The sequence below is a fragment of the Gossypium raimondii genome, chromosome 6 (assembly GCF_025698545.1).
Source record: "Gossypium raimondii isolate GPD5lz chromosome 6, ASM2569854v1, whole genome shotgun sequence".
Taxonomy (NCBI): domain Eukaryota; kingdom Viridiplantae; phylum Streptophyta; class Magnoliopsida; order Malvales; family Malvaceae; genus Gossypium; species Gossypium raimondii.
Window position 1 is genome coordinate 29,041,369 of NC_068570.1, and position 19,759 is coordinate 29,061,127.

Consider the following 19,759-nt stretch of genomic DNA (forward strand, 5'->3'; position numbering starts at 1 on the left):
TTGAAAAAGCAACCATGAATAAATTCCATCCTTTGCAATTTGTTTAATAGGTAGTTGGTAGGAATTAAAGTTTTAGATTTTAAAAATAGTGTAAATTAAAAAGTAAATAATTTATAAATATATTATTTATGATAATTTTTCAAATTTATAGAATTGTTAAATGCCTATATAGTAATAAATAATAAATTTTTAAAATAAATTTTATTTGGTAAATCGAATTTTCATACTTTTCTAAAATATATTTTATTTATAATAATGTAAATTATTTTTACCATTTACCCAATAAATGAAATTTAAATCCAACTTTTCAAATCGGAGCATAAAGTTTTTTTTGCAATTTATTAAGGTTAAACTCTCTAATAATTATCATTAAATTCATATATATGGATTTATTTTCTAAGGAATACAACTTACACTAGAAATCATATCATACGTATGTGAAAATTACGAAATTAGAACATTTGTATAAAAATAAAATGAAACTTTGGTTGAATAGTAAATTTAAAGTTTTATGAATCGGGCGAGTTCAAATTTCACTATATGCATATTTTTATTAGTTTTTAAAATAAAAGACTAAAATACCCTCAAATTGTATAACTTATTTTAATTACTTAAATGATATTTTATAATTTTCATAATCAAATTGGTGACTAGGTTGAAGGTAATACTAATTCAGTAAAACACAAATAGTATAAATATATATACAATTGATAAAGATCATAAATTGTGCATATTGAAATAAAATGTATAAAATTTATTAAAATGAAACTTTGATTGAATGGTAAATTTTAGATTTAATTAATTTAATTTATTCTGGTTCAAATCCTCCATATGATATATATTTTTGTTTTGTTAAAATAAAAGACTAAAATACCCTAAAAAGTATTAGTTATTTTAATTATAGAAAGACAATTTTGTAATTTTCTCTACCGAATTGATGATCTAGTTGAGTGTGACACCAACTCAATAAAACACTTAATAAATAGTATAGATATACAATTGACAGAGATAATAAATTATACATGTTAAAATAAAACACTTAATTAAGTTTGTGTAACAAATTAACTCGATACTAACTCATAATTGGTGACAACATCATGATAAACAATTGTAGTTCATAGTATTGTTAATCTGATGTATTTATATGTTTACATTTCATTTTACTCATAATATAATCTAATTTTTAAATTTTAATATAATACATATTTCATGTGTTATTATAATTAATTAGTTTCAAATTATATACTTTATTATTTATTTTATATTATTTTTAAACACAAACTTATGTTTTAAATCCATAATTTTCATATGTATTGACGTGTGATAAAATTTTAGTATTTATTAAAATTTTAGGCTAAAAAATTAATATTTTAAATTTATGATTATTCATTCAATAATATTATATCTAAAGTTGTAACTTCAATCACTGCATCTAATATTTATTATAAAAAATAGCAGTTCAGTGTTCACCTAAATATATTGAATTTCAATGTAAAAGAATCTTTATTTGCGTAAAACAATAGAGAAAGCAATAATTGTGCCCGCCTTCTTTGAACCAAGAAAAAAGTAACATCTTTGTCGTATCATTCATTATTATTTAGCCCTTCACTCCAAGTGCAGTGTGCAGTGTGCACCAAAAAGTTATTCACGTTTTTATAATTTAAATTAATAAAAATGGTAAAAGGTAAAAATAATAATTTTTTACTTGACTCAAGAAACAACACTAAACTGAAATAATATAAAATTAATTTAATATTTTTAATTATTTATTGATAGGTGGAAGGAATTTTTAATACTAATATAATTATTTTAATCAATATTAATATTAATATTAATATTAATTTAATTTAATTTTTTAATTATTTAAAATTTTCCAGTCTTTTTAAATTTTGTTTATTTTTAAATTATTTAATATAAATAATTAGGTGATATTGCTTATGTATTATTTTTGCCACATGTTATTTGGTGATTGGGCCACGTTATCATTTTTTAATGAGGGACTAGTAAAATAGTTAAATGAGTCAAGTTTACCTTTACATTTTCTAATACATTTAATATCTTTCAATTTTCCCAATCAAATTCTAAAAAGAAAAGGGTAAAAGTCAAATATCACGTGAAAACCTCTATAGTTAAAGAAAATTTCGTAACGGTGTTAATTTTTGGGTACTATACTTGACCAAAAAAGTTTAAATCATATTGAGAACACAAGTATAGTTTAGAAGATATTTTTTAATTAAGCCTTTATTTTAGGATAAAAACATTTAACTTGTAAAATATATTTAATTTTTCTATAGTTTGAAGAATATTCATTTATCACACAAATATTTCAAAAAAATAGATTTATTTATTGAGGTTTTCTTTTAAAATCATACTTTTATTATTTATATATATTATTGTTTTAAATTTTAATTAAAATAGTAAAATTCTAATTAAATATTGAAATAGTATAAAATTTAGATACATTTGACTTCTATTAAAATTAAGTATTTTGAATTTATATTTAATTCAATTATATATTATATATTATATATTTTACTTAAAATTATTAGTTACCATTATTTAAAAGGTTTGAATGAAAAGAAACTAATAAAATTAAAATAATAAAAAGTACAAATGATTCATAAAAAGTTAATATAAATAATAAAATTTAAGTTTTAAATATTTAACTTGTATTTGAATTAAAATTATTTTATTTTAAAAGAATAAAAGAGAAGATAAAACAAAATATAATTATCATTGATAACATTTTTTAAAAAATAAACATACTACCAATGAGATTCTAGCTTAAAAGAAAAGATTGTACGCAATAGAGGTGCCACATCATCCTATATACATTTCCAATTATTTAATGAAGTTTTAGCAAATTTTTCCATATTATTAGTACATAATTTTAGTAATTTTTTTAATCTAAGCCCGAACCCGAACCCGAACTCTAACCCAAACCCTAACCTTCAACCTTGAATCCCAAACCCTGAACCCCAAACCCAAACCCAAAATTGAACATTGAACCTGAACCCTAAATTTGAACTCTAACATGAAACTCAAAACCTCGAATCCTAAACCCTGAACCTAATTTCAAGGTTCGAGTTTGGGTTCAGGGTTGAGTGTCCAAGTTAAAAAATTACCAAAATTATGTATCAATGACATAGAAAAAATTGTTGAAATGTCATTAAATAATTGGAAAGGGATACACGATGACATGGCGTTCGTATTTCATACAATCCTTTCTCGACCAATGAGGTTTCAGCTTAATAGCAAGGTTAAAGCCCTAGGGACTTTAAGATCCTAGATTCGAGTCTCAATATATGTAAACCATGTATGGCTTTTGAATCCATATTTATTCTAGTTTAAGTCTCATCATGCGCAAGCCCTGTATAAATATTTATATTATAACTACACTTATTCAAATAATTTTTTTGTAATTGCAATAGTGATTATACTTGTAACTTCTAAAAAATACTTATATATGTTAACTGAAAATATATTATGTTTAACATATGCTTATATTATAATATAAGGAAATTACAATTTAAGTTAATATTATTTTATTGGAGGCTTTATATAGATTTATTTTAGTCTACGTTTGCATATAATTCAGTTATCAAGTTAGTCGTGTTTTGTAACGATTGAATTTAGTTATAGTTATTTGAATGTATTCTTTGATAATTGCATTTGTGACTATCCTTGTAACTTTTTAAAAAACATACATATATCAAATGAAAATATATTATATTTAACATATGATTATATTAAGATATAATACAATTTATAATTTATTTTAATAATAATTGAAATAATTTTATAATTAATTATATTTTTATTATTTTAAATTGAAAATTATTGAATGTCAAAATTGAAGACAACATAAATAAATAAAATAATAATTAATTAATGAACAATAAAGTTGTTCCTTTATTTAAAAATCATTTTATTAATGTATTTTTCATCAAATTTCAATGGGTAAATAAATCTTTTTCAAGCCATAGGAGCAAGATTTTTATTAAATAAAAATTTATTTACTAAATAAAACTTAGGATGAGTAGTGTATTTTTCTTTAAGCTTGTGTTTGGATAAATATAATCAAAGAAAAGGAAAGGAAAGGAAAGGAAAGAATATATTTGAATAGTGTTTGAAAAACCACTTAGTAATTGAATTTGAGTATAATTGCTATAATTGCTTGTAATTATACATCACTGACATGTTTGAGTAACTATTACAATTAGTGGGTCCCATTAAATTAGATGTAATTGAAGCACCCAATTACATTTTGTTAGCTCAATTAGTTATCAGAAATAGCCACGAGGGGGGTGAATTGACCTTTTAAAAATATGTGGAAGCAAATAGTTAAAATAGAGACAATGAACATGACAATATACAGTGGTTCGATCCCAATTGCCTACTCCACTACTTTAGCTTTCCACAATTAAGCATTTTCCCAAATTCACTAATTTGACAACCTTTGAGGATAAAGTTTAACATTACAATTCCCTTAAGATTTCTACCCAAATCTTAAGATCGTAACTCCCTTAAGGTTTCTACCAATGCTCACAAGTGTTTACAAGAAGAAAATAAAGAATTGAAGCACAAAGTGATTGGTAATGGATTTTTAATGTATCTTGAAGCACTTGATCTATCGTAATCTCACTTGTTGTAGTAGAACCTTTAGAAGCTGATATTTATACCCTCTAATTGATTTCCAATCGTTGTGGTTGTTGAGGAATCGAATAGAGCCATTGGGGATGAAAATACCAAATCGTTAAATTCACCTGCAACAAAAGGTATTGATACTTATCTATGATTATTGATACTATTAGCATTTAATGCATGATTCAATGACCATTAAAGTTAGTTTATAGCGGTACCAAAGACATTTTATCGATACTTGGTAAAAGGTATCAATAATTTTTGAAAATATATTAATACTTTTTGTGATTGTTTGAAAAAGCATGAAGTTAGAATGCAAAACGGTATCGATATCAAAGATGGTATTGATAAAAATATGATAGGTATAGATACTTTTTGAAATGCATTGATACTTTTTGCTTATGTTCAATTTTGTTTCAAGTTAATAAGCAATTTTGGTATAGATCTTGAAAAAGGTATCGATAAAAATTGTATGGGTATCAATACTTTTTGTAGGGAGTAGTTTTTCAATTGATTTAAAATGTTTCAATTGAGTTAAAAAATTTAAACTGTTTTTTGAACTTTCTCCATTTTTTAAGTGTTCAAAACATTTTCTAAGATGTTTAGAAGTCTTAAAATGATATTTATGCTTTGAACTTTATAATTTATTTGTTCAAAACAAACTTTATTCGAAAACATTTTTGTTTGTCATATCAAAACAATTTATCAAATAAAACTAGTTTAACAATCTCCTCCTTTTTATATAACAAAACATTTTGGTAAATTTATTTTTGAATTTGCAACTCCCTTTGTTAAAGTTCAATTTGAATCAAAGAGTTGATGTTATGATTTTGAAACCAAAACTTGGATTTATAATTTTGAAACAAAGACTTGAGTGTGAAAAACTGATCATCTAGGTGTTGGCATTAAAATATTAGTCTTTAAAAATAATCAACCAAATACCAATTAAATTTTCCTTTCTTTCTCCCTTTTTGTTATATAAAAATAAACAAATAAAGCTTAAAAGGAAAATAAAATGGTTAGTCCAAAGATAGATATTTAAAATAAAGAACAAGTGAACTAAAATTTACAAAATAATCATTAAAGTATCTTAAAATACCAAATAAACATTAAAGTGCAATCACATAGAAATAGGAAAAGAAAAATAACTCAAAGGATGTAATCATTTTGGTCTTTTTAATGATTTCATACACCTAATTGTATAGAACAAAAGCATGATGTATATAAATCATAAAAGACCATAAAATATGTAAAATTAAACATTTACATCAAATAAAGTCTAATTGAGCATACTCAGAGGCATTTAAAAATCATGTAAACTAAACCAAATAGGTCAAAAATAGACTAGACATGCAATATCAGCTCCCTCTAACTAATTGCATATGAGAGTCATTGAAATAATTTGTTAATGCTTTTTCAAACAATTTCAAGTCATAAAAATATTTTGAAAACAACAAAGTGCATAAATTTATTTGAACACAAAACCAAGACAAGGTAGTAATACCTAGTTCTCTCCTAAGTGTCCAAAATTTTTCTTTATCTAAAGGTTTGGTAAAAATATCAGCTAATTGATGCAAAGTGTGAATATATTTTAGAACTATGTCTCCTTTTGGACACGATCTCTAATGAAATGATGTTTAATCTATTTTTTATTACCCAAAATAAATATTATTTATTCAATTAATTTAATCCACTAAATTAATTTCTCAATTAAATAATTTTTCAATCCAATTCTAATTACATTAAAGTCATAACAATTTTACGTAATAGAATATATGAGGAAATATATTTAATTTCCTTATTCAATAAATCCATAATGTCCAATTAATCTATTTCCATCTTCAATTTCAATTATTTAATTACGATTAATTAAATAATAATTCAAAGAGCATTGAATTTATTCTCAAGTAATTTTGTGCTTTAATGGAAAAACACATTAATTGCGAATAGCGATAAATTTAACTATTTCTCTTAATTCATCATTTTCATTCATTGGTTCTACATGCAATCATTTATGGTTATCTTAAGCTAGAGGAGGAATCAATTGAATACATATAATTACGGCTCAAATAAATTATAATTATGTTCCATTTTTTCATTTATTAAATATAACATTATGTAGTCACGAAGTCATTCCTCTAAAGTATTGTGACTGAGCTGTAACACCCCTTACCCGTATCCGACACTGGAATAGGGTATGAGGCATTACTAGAACACATACACTTGCGAACGTATTTAACCGAGTTATAAAATTTCATCTAAATTAAAACTTTCAAAATTATTAACATGCTTTTATAACTCTTCACAATATATCCTCAAAACATTATAATCATAATAAAATTGGGCCTACGAGACCCGATACATAATCATGCAATTCAATGCTTCGTTTCCATTTCATTCAATTCGCAATTTCTCATGCTCACAATTTAAATCATATCACTAGCAATTTTCATTTAATTCACGTACAATTCAATGTCACTAAGTTTAACACTAATACGTATTTACCATTTAACTCAACGTTTATCGATTATACCATTCATTAACACATTTATGAAATTCTCAATTTTGCAATGAAAATATCACTTTAGCTTAAATAATAACATCATCCTGGTATAAATACACAACCACTTATCCATTTGCTTTAATTCTTTTGGGCCCATTTGTCACTTACCATCCTTGATCAAAATTAAGGAACGGTTACGGAAAATTGAGTACTTCACTTTCACTTTGCCATAGTATAATTATGGTCTTACGTATGATCACTTATCACTTGTCCTTGATCAGATAAGTGTAGCTAGGCTACCACTTATCACTTTTTCACTTGATCAGATAAGTGTAGCTAAGGCTACCACTTATCACTTTTTCACTTGATCAGATAAGTGTAGTTGAGGCTACCACTTATCACTTTGTCACTTGATCAGATAAGTGTAGCTAAAGCTACCACTTATCACTTTGTCACTTGATCATATAAGTATAGCACTTATCACTTTTTCACTTGATCAGATAAGTATAGCACTTATCACTTTTTCACTTGATCAGATAAGTGTAGCTAAAGCTACCACTTATCACTTTATCTCTTGATCAAAAGTACTCAAATCCGGCGTTCCACTTAATTTGATCATTTATTCGATTTTCGCATTTTTATTTTACTCTCATTTCAACACTAAATACATTTCATCATACATTATATATTTCATGAAATTAACACTTAATCATTAAATTTCAGCCATATGAACTTATTATTTCATCATCTTTCCACACTCGTTTTCTATGCACATCACATAAGATATAAACATATCATTCAACCATAGTCGCAAGCTAGTGTATTTAAACATAACTCTTTTTTGGGGCTAACCACATGATAAACCATTTCAATGCATAACTTATAAATTTAACATAGCATAATCTAGCCACTACTTGGCCAAAGCCTAAGCATAGACACCAAATATGTCAGCCAAATCCACATATAGCATAAGCATTATAAGCATGGATGAGCACAACACTTATTCATGTATCAGGCTTACCAACATGTGTTAATTCATAAACCATTCATGACATTATTTCATGCCAATCATATACCGAATATACCATACACACATACTATGAAACTTTATTTTCACACATGAGCTTAAACCATGACCAATAATGCACAAATATAAGCATCATTTCTATTTCATCGTTTATCAATTATAATTAAGCATATGACCAATTATACACAAATCATTCATATATTTCTCAATTTTCCTCCTCCTCCTCTCAATTCCACACCCTTAATGTGTATAACACACTTAAACAACATTATTCATACTTTCACTATTTTCTTGTATGTAAAATTCAAGCTGTCCGTCTGAGTCAGAGTCACTAAATTATTTTTATCTAGAGTTACAGAGCTCCAAATTAAGATCCGTAAATTTTCCCTGAAACTAGACTCACATATCTTCATAAAATTTTCAAAATTTTTGGTTCAGCAAAATAGTACAGTTTATTCTTTAAATTTTCCCCTGTTTCGTTGTATGACAGTTCCGACCACTCTTCACTAAAAATTAATTATCTCATTGTACAAAATTCGGATGATGTTTCCGTTTGTTTCTTATGAAAATAGACTCATTAAGTATTCTAACCATACAAATTATAACTCATAATAATTTTTGTACAATTTTTAATGATTTTACAAAATCAAAACAGGGGAACCCGAATTCATTTTGACCTTGTCTCACAAAATCTATTATATCTCATGATTTATAATTCCATTGCTTACACCGTTTCTTTTATAAGAAACTAGACTCAATAAGATTTAATTTCATATTTTATTCACCCTCTAATTCAATTCCCACAATTTTTGGTGATTTTTCAAAGTTATACTACTGCTGCTGTCTAAAACTACTTTAGTGCAAAATGCTGATTTCCATTTTGCCCCAAATTTCACAGTTTATACAATTTGGTCCTTTCTCAATTAACCCCTCAATTAATATAATTTTCTCAATTAATACTTTCCCTAGACATTATAAGTTGTATCACAACTATTGAAATTCAGAATTTCAACATATAACTCTATCTTCAAACTATTTTACTATGAGGTCCCAAACATTCACTTTCTATTCAATTCTTTCAATAAAATCAGCATATGAACAATTTAAAGCTCTAATTCCATGCTAAATAATCATATACTTCCAGCATGTATTCATAGCAACTTTCAAATTCTTTCATAGAATCAAAAACTAATGAATCCAACAAGTGGGCCTAGTTGTAAAAGTCCCAAAAACACAAAAAATTCAAGAAATAATCAAGAATTGAACTTACCTGCAGTAAAAATATGAAGAACCAGCTTGAAGAAACACTTCTATGGTGTTTTAGCTGATGAGAATGCAGAAAAATGAAGAGAAATCTAGATAATTCCACTTTGGTCCTAACTTTATTAAGCAAATTTTGCAATATTCCAATTTTACCCTTAATTCTCCTGACTTTCTTGCTGATTTCATGCCTTTGCCGTCCAGCCCAAATAGACCTTGGGTCTATTTTCCTTTTAAGTCCTCTTCCTTTTATAATTTAAGCTATTTAATCATTTCCTATAATTTTGCATTTGTTACAATTTAGTCCTTTTTGTTCAACTAATTATCGGAACTTTAAAATTTCTTGACGAAACTTTAATACTAACTTTTTAACACTCCATAAATATTTATAAAAATATTTATGGCTCGGTTTAAAATCTTCGATGTCTCAATACCTCGTTTTCAATTCTAATTATTTTAATATTTATTTCTAGTGCACTATTCACTATTTAAAAATTTTTCCTAACTTCACATTTAACTTATACTCACTAAATTAATAATATTTTCTACTCATTTGTCAAATTTAGTGATCTCGAATCACCGTTCTGACACCTTTGAAAATTCAGGCCATTACATTTTTCCTCGTCGGATTTGTGGTCCCGAAACCACTGTTCCGACTAGAACCAAAATCGGGCTGTTACATGAGCTCTCTCTTATTATATACCATTACGAAAGCTATTTAATAATTACTCGTCTAATGATCTTGTCATAAGTGTGTTACCCTCATAGGGTATTCTTAATCTCTTTGGGATAAATACGTTCTCTCAATATGATCCTATTTTATCTCATGGTAACCATTATATCTTCCTTCATGAAAATTAAATTACTATCAAATAGTAATTAAGTCATTTACCACAAAGACAAATGGTTTGTGACCATGTTTACTTTTCATCTATCATGTAATGCAATTGAGAGAGCATCACTTACCCATTTCTTGGGCAATGAATTCCACTATTGTGACTGATGCCACATACTACAAAAGTCATATACCCAACACATCAACTTTTATTTTCTTACCTATTTGAACATAGGCTTTTACTTACATCATGTTGGAAAAATCCCGATTTGAAAATGATTTTCTTTCACAGCGAAAAATTAAAATTTTGAAAATCGACCCGGTTTGTGATATTTATAGCAATAACCTTAACCGAATTTGTACCTGTGTTTTCAGCTTAGCGAACGTTCATTGTTCCCAACTTTCAACCAAATGATCTTCTCCGCTATTCTCGTACCACAACTTCTTCGAATGTGGACTCGAACCAATTGAATCAAAACACAGAGATAGAAAAAGTTCTCTCCTTTTAGGTTGAAAACGAAAATTCTTTCTTCTTAATAGAAACTGGTAGAATTGTTATTTTGGAAAAATATATATAATAGTTGAAAATAAATTCTCTCTATTTTTAGGCAGAATAACAATATCTCAAAATTGTGTTAATAGCTCTACCGGTGCCATCTATTTATAGGAAGAGAAGATAAAACCCTTGTTGAGTTGTAATGGTTTATTTCAAATAAAAAAAACATTCTACTTAGAGTATGACTAGGGTGGACAACACACCCTAGTATTCCTACTAGGGTTGTCACCCCCTTCATGTCCATGAGAGGTTTTTGGGCCTCTCTCACATCGAGTCCAATTACGAATACTTCTTGAACCTTTTTGACCCAATACTCTATAATATGATCCAACTTGATCAAGTTATTCTATTTCCCAAAATAAACTTTAATATTTATATAAAACAATTTTCTCATCCCTATTTTACCCAGCAAAATTTTGACAATTTTGCACCTAGTAAAATTTCAAGAAAATATGTTTAGTATTTCACAACTCAATATGTTCACTATGATCGAATGATTTATTTTCATTTTTGAGCTTCAAAATAATCCAAAAACATAAACTCATTCTTCCAGTCATTTTTAAGTAATCTATATAGGATTGCAAATGGATCATTTTCATTTTCATTTTTGGAAACTTACATTCATTTCCAAATGATTCCATCTCTCCATCTCGAAGAAAACCATAATCATTTTTGAATGTTTCTAATTTCTCTTTTCATATTTATTCCTTTCATTTCTATTCAGACATACAATTCATTTATGGTTTCAATAAGCTAGAGGAGGGACCGATTGAACATATGTAGTTGAGGATCAAATGATTTATAATTAAGTTCTGGCTTTTCTCCTATTAATTATAAACTCATTTAGTCACAAAGTCATTCCATTATAGTATCGTGACTGAGCTCTTCCCAACGACATACCATTACGAAAGCAACTATTCAGTGCTCGTCCAATGACCTTGTCATAAGTGTGTTACCTTCATATGATATCCTTGATCTCTTTTAGATAATATCTATTCTCCCAATATGATCCTATTTTATCTCATGGGAACAATTACATATTCCTTCATGGAAAGTCAATCACTATCAAATAGTGATCAAGTCATCCATCACAAATACGGACGACCCGTGACCACATTTACTTTTCATCAACCATGTAATGTCAATGAGAGGATATCATTTACCTGTGTTTTGAGTTATGAATTCCACTATTGTGAATGACGTTACATACTACAAAAGTTGTACATCCAATGCACCAACTTTCGGTTCCTTATCTATTTGAACTCAGACTTTTACTTACATCAAAGTGTACAAGTCACGCATACATAGTCTGTCGTCTACTCAGGATTTAGGTATGCCACACTATGAACATCATAAGTGAATAAATCCATAAACGAATTTAGGATCTATTCTGCTTAGGTTATGTCTGATGTACTATCAATCCAGTCAGCCAGTCAGTCACATCTTTGTCTCTATCTTTTGGAAGTCATTCGCTCTGATGCCTAAGACAAGACATCTCCCAATTGGACTTGATAGACGACATATTAGTCTTTCAATTAGTTTTCTCATTCCCGATTAGACTAAGGACATATTTAGGTTCATCTACTAATACAAGCTGTCTTTCCGTACTACGATCCAACCATGTAATACCGCTTAGCATCAGTTTAAACAATAGACAACCAATGAGCGACATTTTCTTCTATTTTGCTTTACGTGCAAAAATCATTTCAGGAAAATAATACAATGTATATTAATGTAATTTATGAATAATTTTATTAACTAATCTGCTCGAAAAAATTACAAGTGAACTTAGATGAAAATACTACACTTAGGGCACCAGATCTAACATATCAAAGTATACAAGTCACACATACATAGCTAATCGTCCACTCAAGATTAATGTATACCATACTATGAATGTCACAAGTGAATAAATCCATAAACGAATCTAAGATCTATTCTATTTGGGTCCTATCTGTTATACTGTCAGTATAGTTAGTCACGTCTATGTCTTTATCTTTTAGGAGTTTTTCGTTCTAATACTTAAGACAAGATATCTCCCTATGAGACTAGATAGATGACATATTAGTCTTTCAAATTGGTTTGCTTATTTCCGATTAAAATTAAAAATATGTTTAGATTATCTACTAATATAAGTTGTCTTTCTGTAATATGATCCGACTACATAATACCTCTTAGTATTAATTAAACGTTAGATAACCAATGAGCCAATATTTGCTTCCATTTTGCTTTGTGCACAAAAAACGGTTGAGAATAATATACAAAAGATATTAATGTAATTAATTGATATTTTATTAAACTAATTTATTTGAAAACACAAGTATACAAAGACGAAAATATTACACTAAGAGCACTATATCTAACAAAATAATATTCCAGTAGATGGAATGTTGAGCTGGTTGGTCCTAAAGAACAACCCATTTCACTTACTTATCAATCAATTTTTCATTGCATCCAAATAAGGTTCTTTTTATAACTGATATGATCCGAGATATTCTAAATATTATTTTAGGTATAAATCATTCTAGTAAAATCGATTTTGGCTGAAAAATTTAAAATTTGTTCTAAAATTGTCTTAATTTGGTAATTTGTTATTTTTAATAGCATTTGGGTAAAAAAATCCTACTATTATGTTACTGATAAGGGAAAATGTGTTCACCACATGCCATTTCCTATTTCATTGATTATTCTCCTATTTATAGAAAGAATAAAGGTCTTTGTCAAAATGTTTTCTTTTTTATTCTTCTTTTAAATCTTTACCTTGGACACGCGTGAAGAAAAGGGGAGATATGTGGAAAATAGAAATAAAGAGATAAAGAATGGGTTGCTCAGGCTATAAATCAGACTGTTGTGGTCTATCCGAAACACAAGAAACAACAAGTAGGCATGGCTAAAGCTACATCTTTTACTGCTTTCCTTTTGATGTCTTCTCTATTTCTTTCTTCTCACTTTTCTGTCTCAAAAGCAGACAACTCCGCTCCCATAGTGAGTGGTCTCTCATGGACTTTCTACAAAACTTCATGTCCCAAAGTAGAATCCATTATTAGAAAACAACTGCAGAAGGTTTTCAAGAAGGACATAGGCCAAGCTGCTGGCTTGCTCCGTCTTCATTTCCATGACTGCTTTGTTCAGGTGCCGGTTAATTAATATGCAAACACAGAGTCTCTTGGAGTAATAGTTATTGTATTCTGAATATTCTTCTTCCTAGAGTATTCTGAATATTACTCACAGCTTGAGTTACAACTAAAAGAAGAAATATTGCTTCAAATCCTACCATTTTCAGTTTTCACTAACAAGAATCTGCTTCATTAAAAGACACTTTAATGTGGCTACAGTGAGTTGGTGAATTTTTAATGGAAAATTGAATATGATCAGGTCATGATTTATATATAATAATAATGAATAAATATTGCAGGGATGTGATGCATCGGTGCTGCTGGATGGATCAGCGAGTGGACCAAGCGAGCAGGATGCTCCGCCGAACCTGACCTTGAGAGGATTCGAAATCATCAATGACCTGCGTGCGCGTGTCCACAAGGAGTGTGGAAGAGTCGTCTCTTGTGCTGATATCGCTGCTCTTGCTGCTCGTGACTCTGTTTACCTGGTATATTCTTTTACCACTCAATTTTCTTAAATATTTAAATTACTTCAACTTATTTGATTCTTCGAGTCAAGTTTAGTATTAATTAAACATAATAAATAATGATTTTTTTTTAGAGATATATGGTAATGAAATTAGAAAATATTAGCTAACAATTAAATTTAAATATTAATATCGATTGAGTATTAATTTAATGGGAGTTTCAACGCTCTAAAAATACTTTTATATTCTATTTAAAAGTGAAAAGAGGTTATATATTAGGTAAAATAAAATTATATATTTTAGTTAAAAGATTTATGATTTGAATATGGTATTTCAATTTACTGATTTATGGGTCTACTTCATATTAGAAATTGAAAGTTCAAAGGAAGGAAAAGTCAGCTTTTGGTGCGATAAAGCTTAAATTTCTTAAAGATTAGAGTATGGAATAAATATATTTGTTAGTTTATTTAATTTTAATACGTTTTCTACATATCCCATACTTAAAAAAGGAATCATCATTAACAAGGGTGATAACCATAATGAAAAATTTTAAATAATTCCAGTCATTCCATTAAAAGATACCCATTTTAAATCATAAAATTATAGATATTATCAAGTGAAAAATCAATAGTAATTTTACATTAGAAAGAAGAAAAAAATCTTATTAATTACAATTTGAATTAATTTAAAATAAAAGTAACAATGTTTTTCTAATAAAATTATTAACAATTAAGAAATTGAAAAAAATGACGAATCCATATTAAAATGCGACAAATCCGATGAACCTGCTAAGTGCTAATGCCGATTAGAAAATATAAAATTATGATTCTTTATTTCTTATTCCACTCCCCAAATTTCATTATTACTCCCCAGCTTTGCTTTTATAAAACTTTCTAATTGCAACAACGAGTGGGATTGGTGGTTAAATTATATTATATTTGATAAATTTAAAAACAGTAATTATTGAAAAACTAAATGTTAAAAATAAATATTAAAAATTGAGTGTTGAATTTAAATTATAAAATATTTTTAGTATTTTATTTAAAATTAAATATAAAATATAATTAAATTATTTGTTAAAAGATAAATATAATCATAAATGAAATAAAGTAAGATAAAATAAAAATTATTAAATATTGGCTATTAAGTGATGCCTATCTTTTATTATCTTCTATACTTCTTTTTTTTAGAAAAATTCTATATAATAGTTTTCATTATGTGTTACCAAACCTGTTTAAAAATTAAGTTGCTTAAAAACTAATTTTTAGTTGATTGAGTTTTTCAATAGTGCCTTGAATTTTTTTAACACTTTATCAAACATTACATGTACGAGTTTATAATTTTTTAATAAATTTTATAAATTTATAAGAATTAATTTTAAATATATTATTTTATAATTAAAAAATGTTAAAAAGTGATATTTAAAGGTTAAGTAAATAGGTAAAACTTTCAAAGCTAAAGTTCAAAAATGGTTGGAGGTTAGGTTTATTTTTGATAAATAGATAAATGATTTGATTTAAAAGATTTTCCTTTTTGCTTACCGCAATTAAAGAAACTTCTGCATAAACTTGTTATATTCACAAAATTATTAAATTAAATTAGATTTGTTTATACAAATCATGCATTGTCCCAACAAAATCTCCTACTAAATTTTGATTGAATATGGTAAATCGAATTAGACTCTAAAAGAAGATAAACTCTCCTATTTTCTTTCAATTCAAAATGTTATATAAAAGAAATCGAATTTCATTCTAGGGAGCTCATAGATTACCTTCAATCACAACGCTCTAATGATTTTTTCTTGATTGCTGCAGTCTGGAGGTCCGGACTATGACGTGCCATTGGGAAGGCGGGATGGACTGAGCTTCGCCACAAGAAATGCTACATTGCAGAACTTGCCCGCACCCTTCGCCAATGCTACCGCCATCCTCTCCAGTCTCGCTACCAAAAACTTTGACCCCACAGATGTTGTGGCTCTCTCTGGTGGCCACACCATCGGCATCAGCCATTGCAGCTCTTTCACTGGCCGCCTTTACCCTACTCAAGACACCACCATGGATCAAACCTTTGCCAAAAACCTCAAGCAAGTTTGTCCTACTGCAAATTCTTCAAACACCACGGTGTTAGATATAAGGACCCCTAACAAATTCGATAACAAGTATTACGTTGATCTCATGAACCGCCAGGGTCTTTTCACCTCCGACCAAGACTTGTACACAAATAGTAGGACCAGGGGCATTGTTACTAGCTTTGCTGTTAACCAGACTCTCTTCTTTGAGAAGTTTGTGGCGGCCATGGTAAAGATGAGTCAGTTGAGTGTCTTGACAGGCAAGGCCGGTGAAATTCGTGCCAATTGCTCCGTAAGGAATGCCAATAACAACTCCCTCTTAGCGTCTGTGGTGGAAGAGGAAGCTAGGTCTGAATATTAAGGACTTAACATCTTAACTATGTTTTTGTATCACATCTTTTCTTTGTCGGTGTATTTGCTTGCTTAAGTTGGGGTGACGGGGTTTGTATCCAGTGTTAACTTTTAATAAAAGTATCCAAACTTTGATGAAAACCAGACCAAGTCTGAAATCAACCAGACAAGGAGCTTTACAAATTAGAGCTCAAGTTAATAATATCAGCCATGGGATTAGCTTCTAAGTTGCATGGAGAATCTAACTTAATCCAGGCCTAACTATGCACATCTTTGTTCTTTTATATAGATACAAGTAGGAATTGCAGCAGCTAAAGATATATTAGATGTTGAGCACTCTGTACTGAACCTAATGCCGTATAGAGGAAGTTGATTCAGTACGTATTTTATGTATATCCGCGTATGTTCTCTCTTTGATACCCATACAGACGTGGCAATACAATAATTTTAGAAAAAGTTATATTGGTAAGACACATTATATTTCTAAAGAGATAATTAAGATGTCATTGTTGGAAATGGAGCAACATCTTGAAAGAATTGACCTTCTTGGAAAGGACATAAAAAAAACATTAGTATTACAAAAAATATATTTCAAATAATTTAATTTTATATGTAAATGAACTTCAAATTATTTTTTTAATATAACTCACTTAAATTAAGTATTTTATGTAATCTAGTTGAAATTTACTTCTATTATTAATTTTAAATAATTTTATTTCACAAAGATAATCAAATTGATAAGAGCACAACATCTACACAATCTTAAAAGTCCATGATTCGAAATTGTTTTGAAAGAGAAGGCTTGATTCGATTCAGGAAGCTCTAGACCGACTCCTATGATTTTAACAATGAGCAATGATGTTCTAAGTTTGAAAATAACAAATAAAAAGTGAGATTTAAGATCAATAGTTGAAGCAAAGAAAATACTAAGAAAAGTGAAGAAAAAGAAAAGAATAGTCAATTTGAGGCGGAAAGAATGATTGAATGTCTGGAAGCCTCTTAGGAAGAAAACTGACTTTCAAAGAAGCTTTATTGATACCTAAGAACACAAAAACAACAAGTATAATGATTAAAACAAAACTAAGAAACAAGATAAATAAAGAAAACATAAATTAAAAGGCGGAGGATGGACCGAATAAATTGATGGATATGAATAGAATGATAAATGTTTGATTGAACTCTTCGAGGAAGATTTCCCAACAAGCTCAAGCAATGACTCTAATCAACCCGCTAAGGCTGAACTCTAGTAAATTAGAATGTGAAGAGTGCTTCCCACAGTTTCAAGAAGAATACTAAAATACACAAGAAAGATATCTTGCAAAGATAAAAACTCAAAGAGTTGTATAAATCAAAATAATGAAGGATGTCTTTAATGAATAATGAAGAGACCTTTATATAGGCTAGCTAATTATATCAAAATAAAACTTCTAAGTAGAATGAAACTCTAATTAATCTAAACAAGACGTAGTTCTAGTGGAACTAAAATTTCTTGTTGACTAAGAGTAAAACTCTTGAACAACTTAAAATATTTAAAAGTATCCTAAAATTCTAAAACAAATAATAAAAATATAAAAACCTAATAGATACAATATTGAGATCATATATAATCAAAATTAAGCCTTAAAATAGCACCCAATATGAATTAAACTTGACTTAAAGCCCGAAGCTCATAAATTTTCAAAACAATCTCGTCCAGAAATTTTGCTCGTGCAGTATTCACTACAACGACCATAACTTGAGTTCCCAGACTCGAAATCAAGTAAATAAAAGTGCATTTTGAAGTTAAGAGATAATTATCCAATCGACATAAGACATATTGACCCAGAAATGCCTGGATCCCTCCCAAAAATGCATCGCAAGTCAACTGATTATAACATGGGCTAGGTGTATAGGCCTAATTGGGTTCTTTGAAGTGTAACACCTAATTATTTTCATCATGAATTGAGCTTTTAAGTTCGCGAATATACTTGGACTCTTCTTGTAACAACCCAATTTTAGACGGTGTTAAAAAATGTGATTTCGAAACTCAATTTCATAAACCAAGTTAGTGAAATTATGAATAAAAGAATTTATATACTTAACTGAAAATATATTAAAGGATGGTCAAGAAATTTAATCAAAAAAATCACCAATTATAGTGTAGGGACTTAATTGTAAAAGTGCAATCTCTATTAAATTTTAATTTACTAAAAAACAAAAGGATGTAAGGAGCAATTGGGACAAGGACTTATGTAATAGAGATTCGTATACAATTATTGGGGATAACAAGAATGATTAATTTAGCCAACGTGACTTGTCCTACCATCAAAATAAGCTTCGCATCCCAACCATTTAACTTATCTCGCACATTGTATTAAAAAGTAGAGGAAGAGACAGGTTGATGAAAAAGTGGGATACCCAAATCTGAAGCATCTTGGAAACCCATCATATTCACAATGTTGTTAGCAAGTGTATGATCAGTATTAGGCAAAAAGAAAACATGAGTCCTAGAATAATTAATTTTGTGCCTAAAAAAAAGACAAAACTGAGAAAAGACTTAATCAAAGTTGCTTGTTCTAGGCTTGACTCACTACGTCACGCCCTAAATTTCTTAAATATGGAATGTTAAATTATGTTAAATAATTTAATTTGGTTCGGTGTTTAAGTGTTGTGGTTGTGTGCGTGAGGTATGGGGTTCAAGTCGTTCCCTTGAAATTTTGTTACTTTTGATCTTTTGACTTAAATCTTATTTTCTCACAAGTTATGATAGAATGAGCTTATTGATTTAGTGGTAATGTGTTAGTGTACCTTTTGGTTTTGTGTTCGAATATTTATGTGTACAAATTGAGAATTATTTTTGTTTCTTAGGCATAGGTTAGTAGTTGTGTTAAATTGAAATTTTAAATAATCTGGTAGGTTGGGATAATATCAGAATATTTTATTTTTACTTTTG

The 19,759-nt window shown here is 28.2% G+C and overlaps 1 protein-coding gene across 1 annotated transcript; it reads left to right on the forward strand.

The window, feature by feature from the left end:
- The first annotated feature begins 13,676 nt into the window (after positions 1-13,676).
- LOC105774113 (peroxidase 12) lies at positions 13,677-16,968 on the forward strand. Its single transcript, XM_012596466.2, has 3 exons — positions 13,677-13,957; positions 14,241-14,429; positions 16,223-16,968. Exons 1-3 carry the CDS (start codon positions 13,712-13,714, stop codon positions 16,835-16,837), a joined length of 1,050 nt encoding a protein of 349 aa, XP_012451920.1. The 5' UTR covers positions 13,677-13,711; the 3' UTR covers positions 16,838-16,968.
- The last annotated feature ends 2,791 nt before the right edge of the window (positions 16,969-19,759 follow it).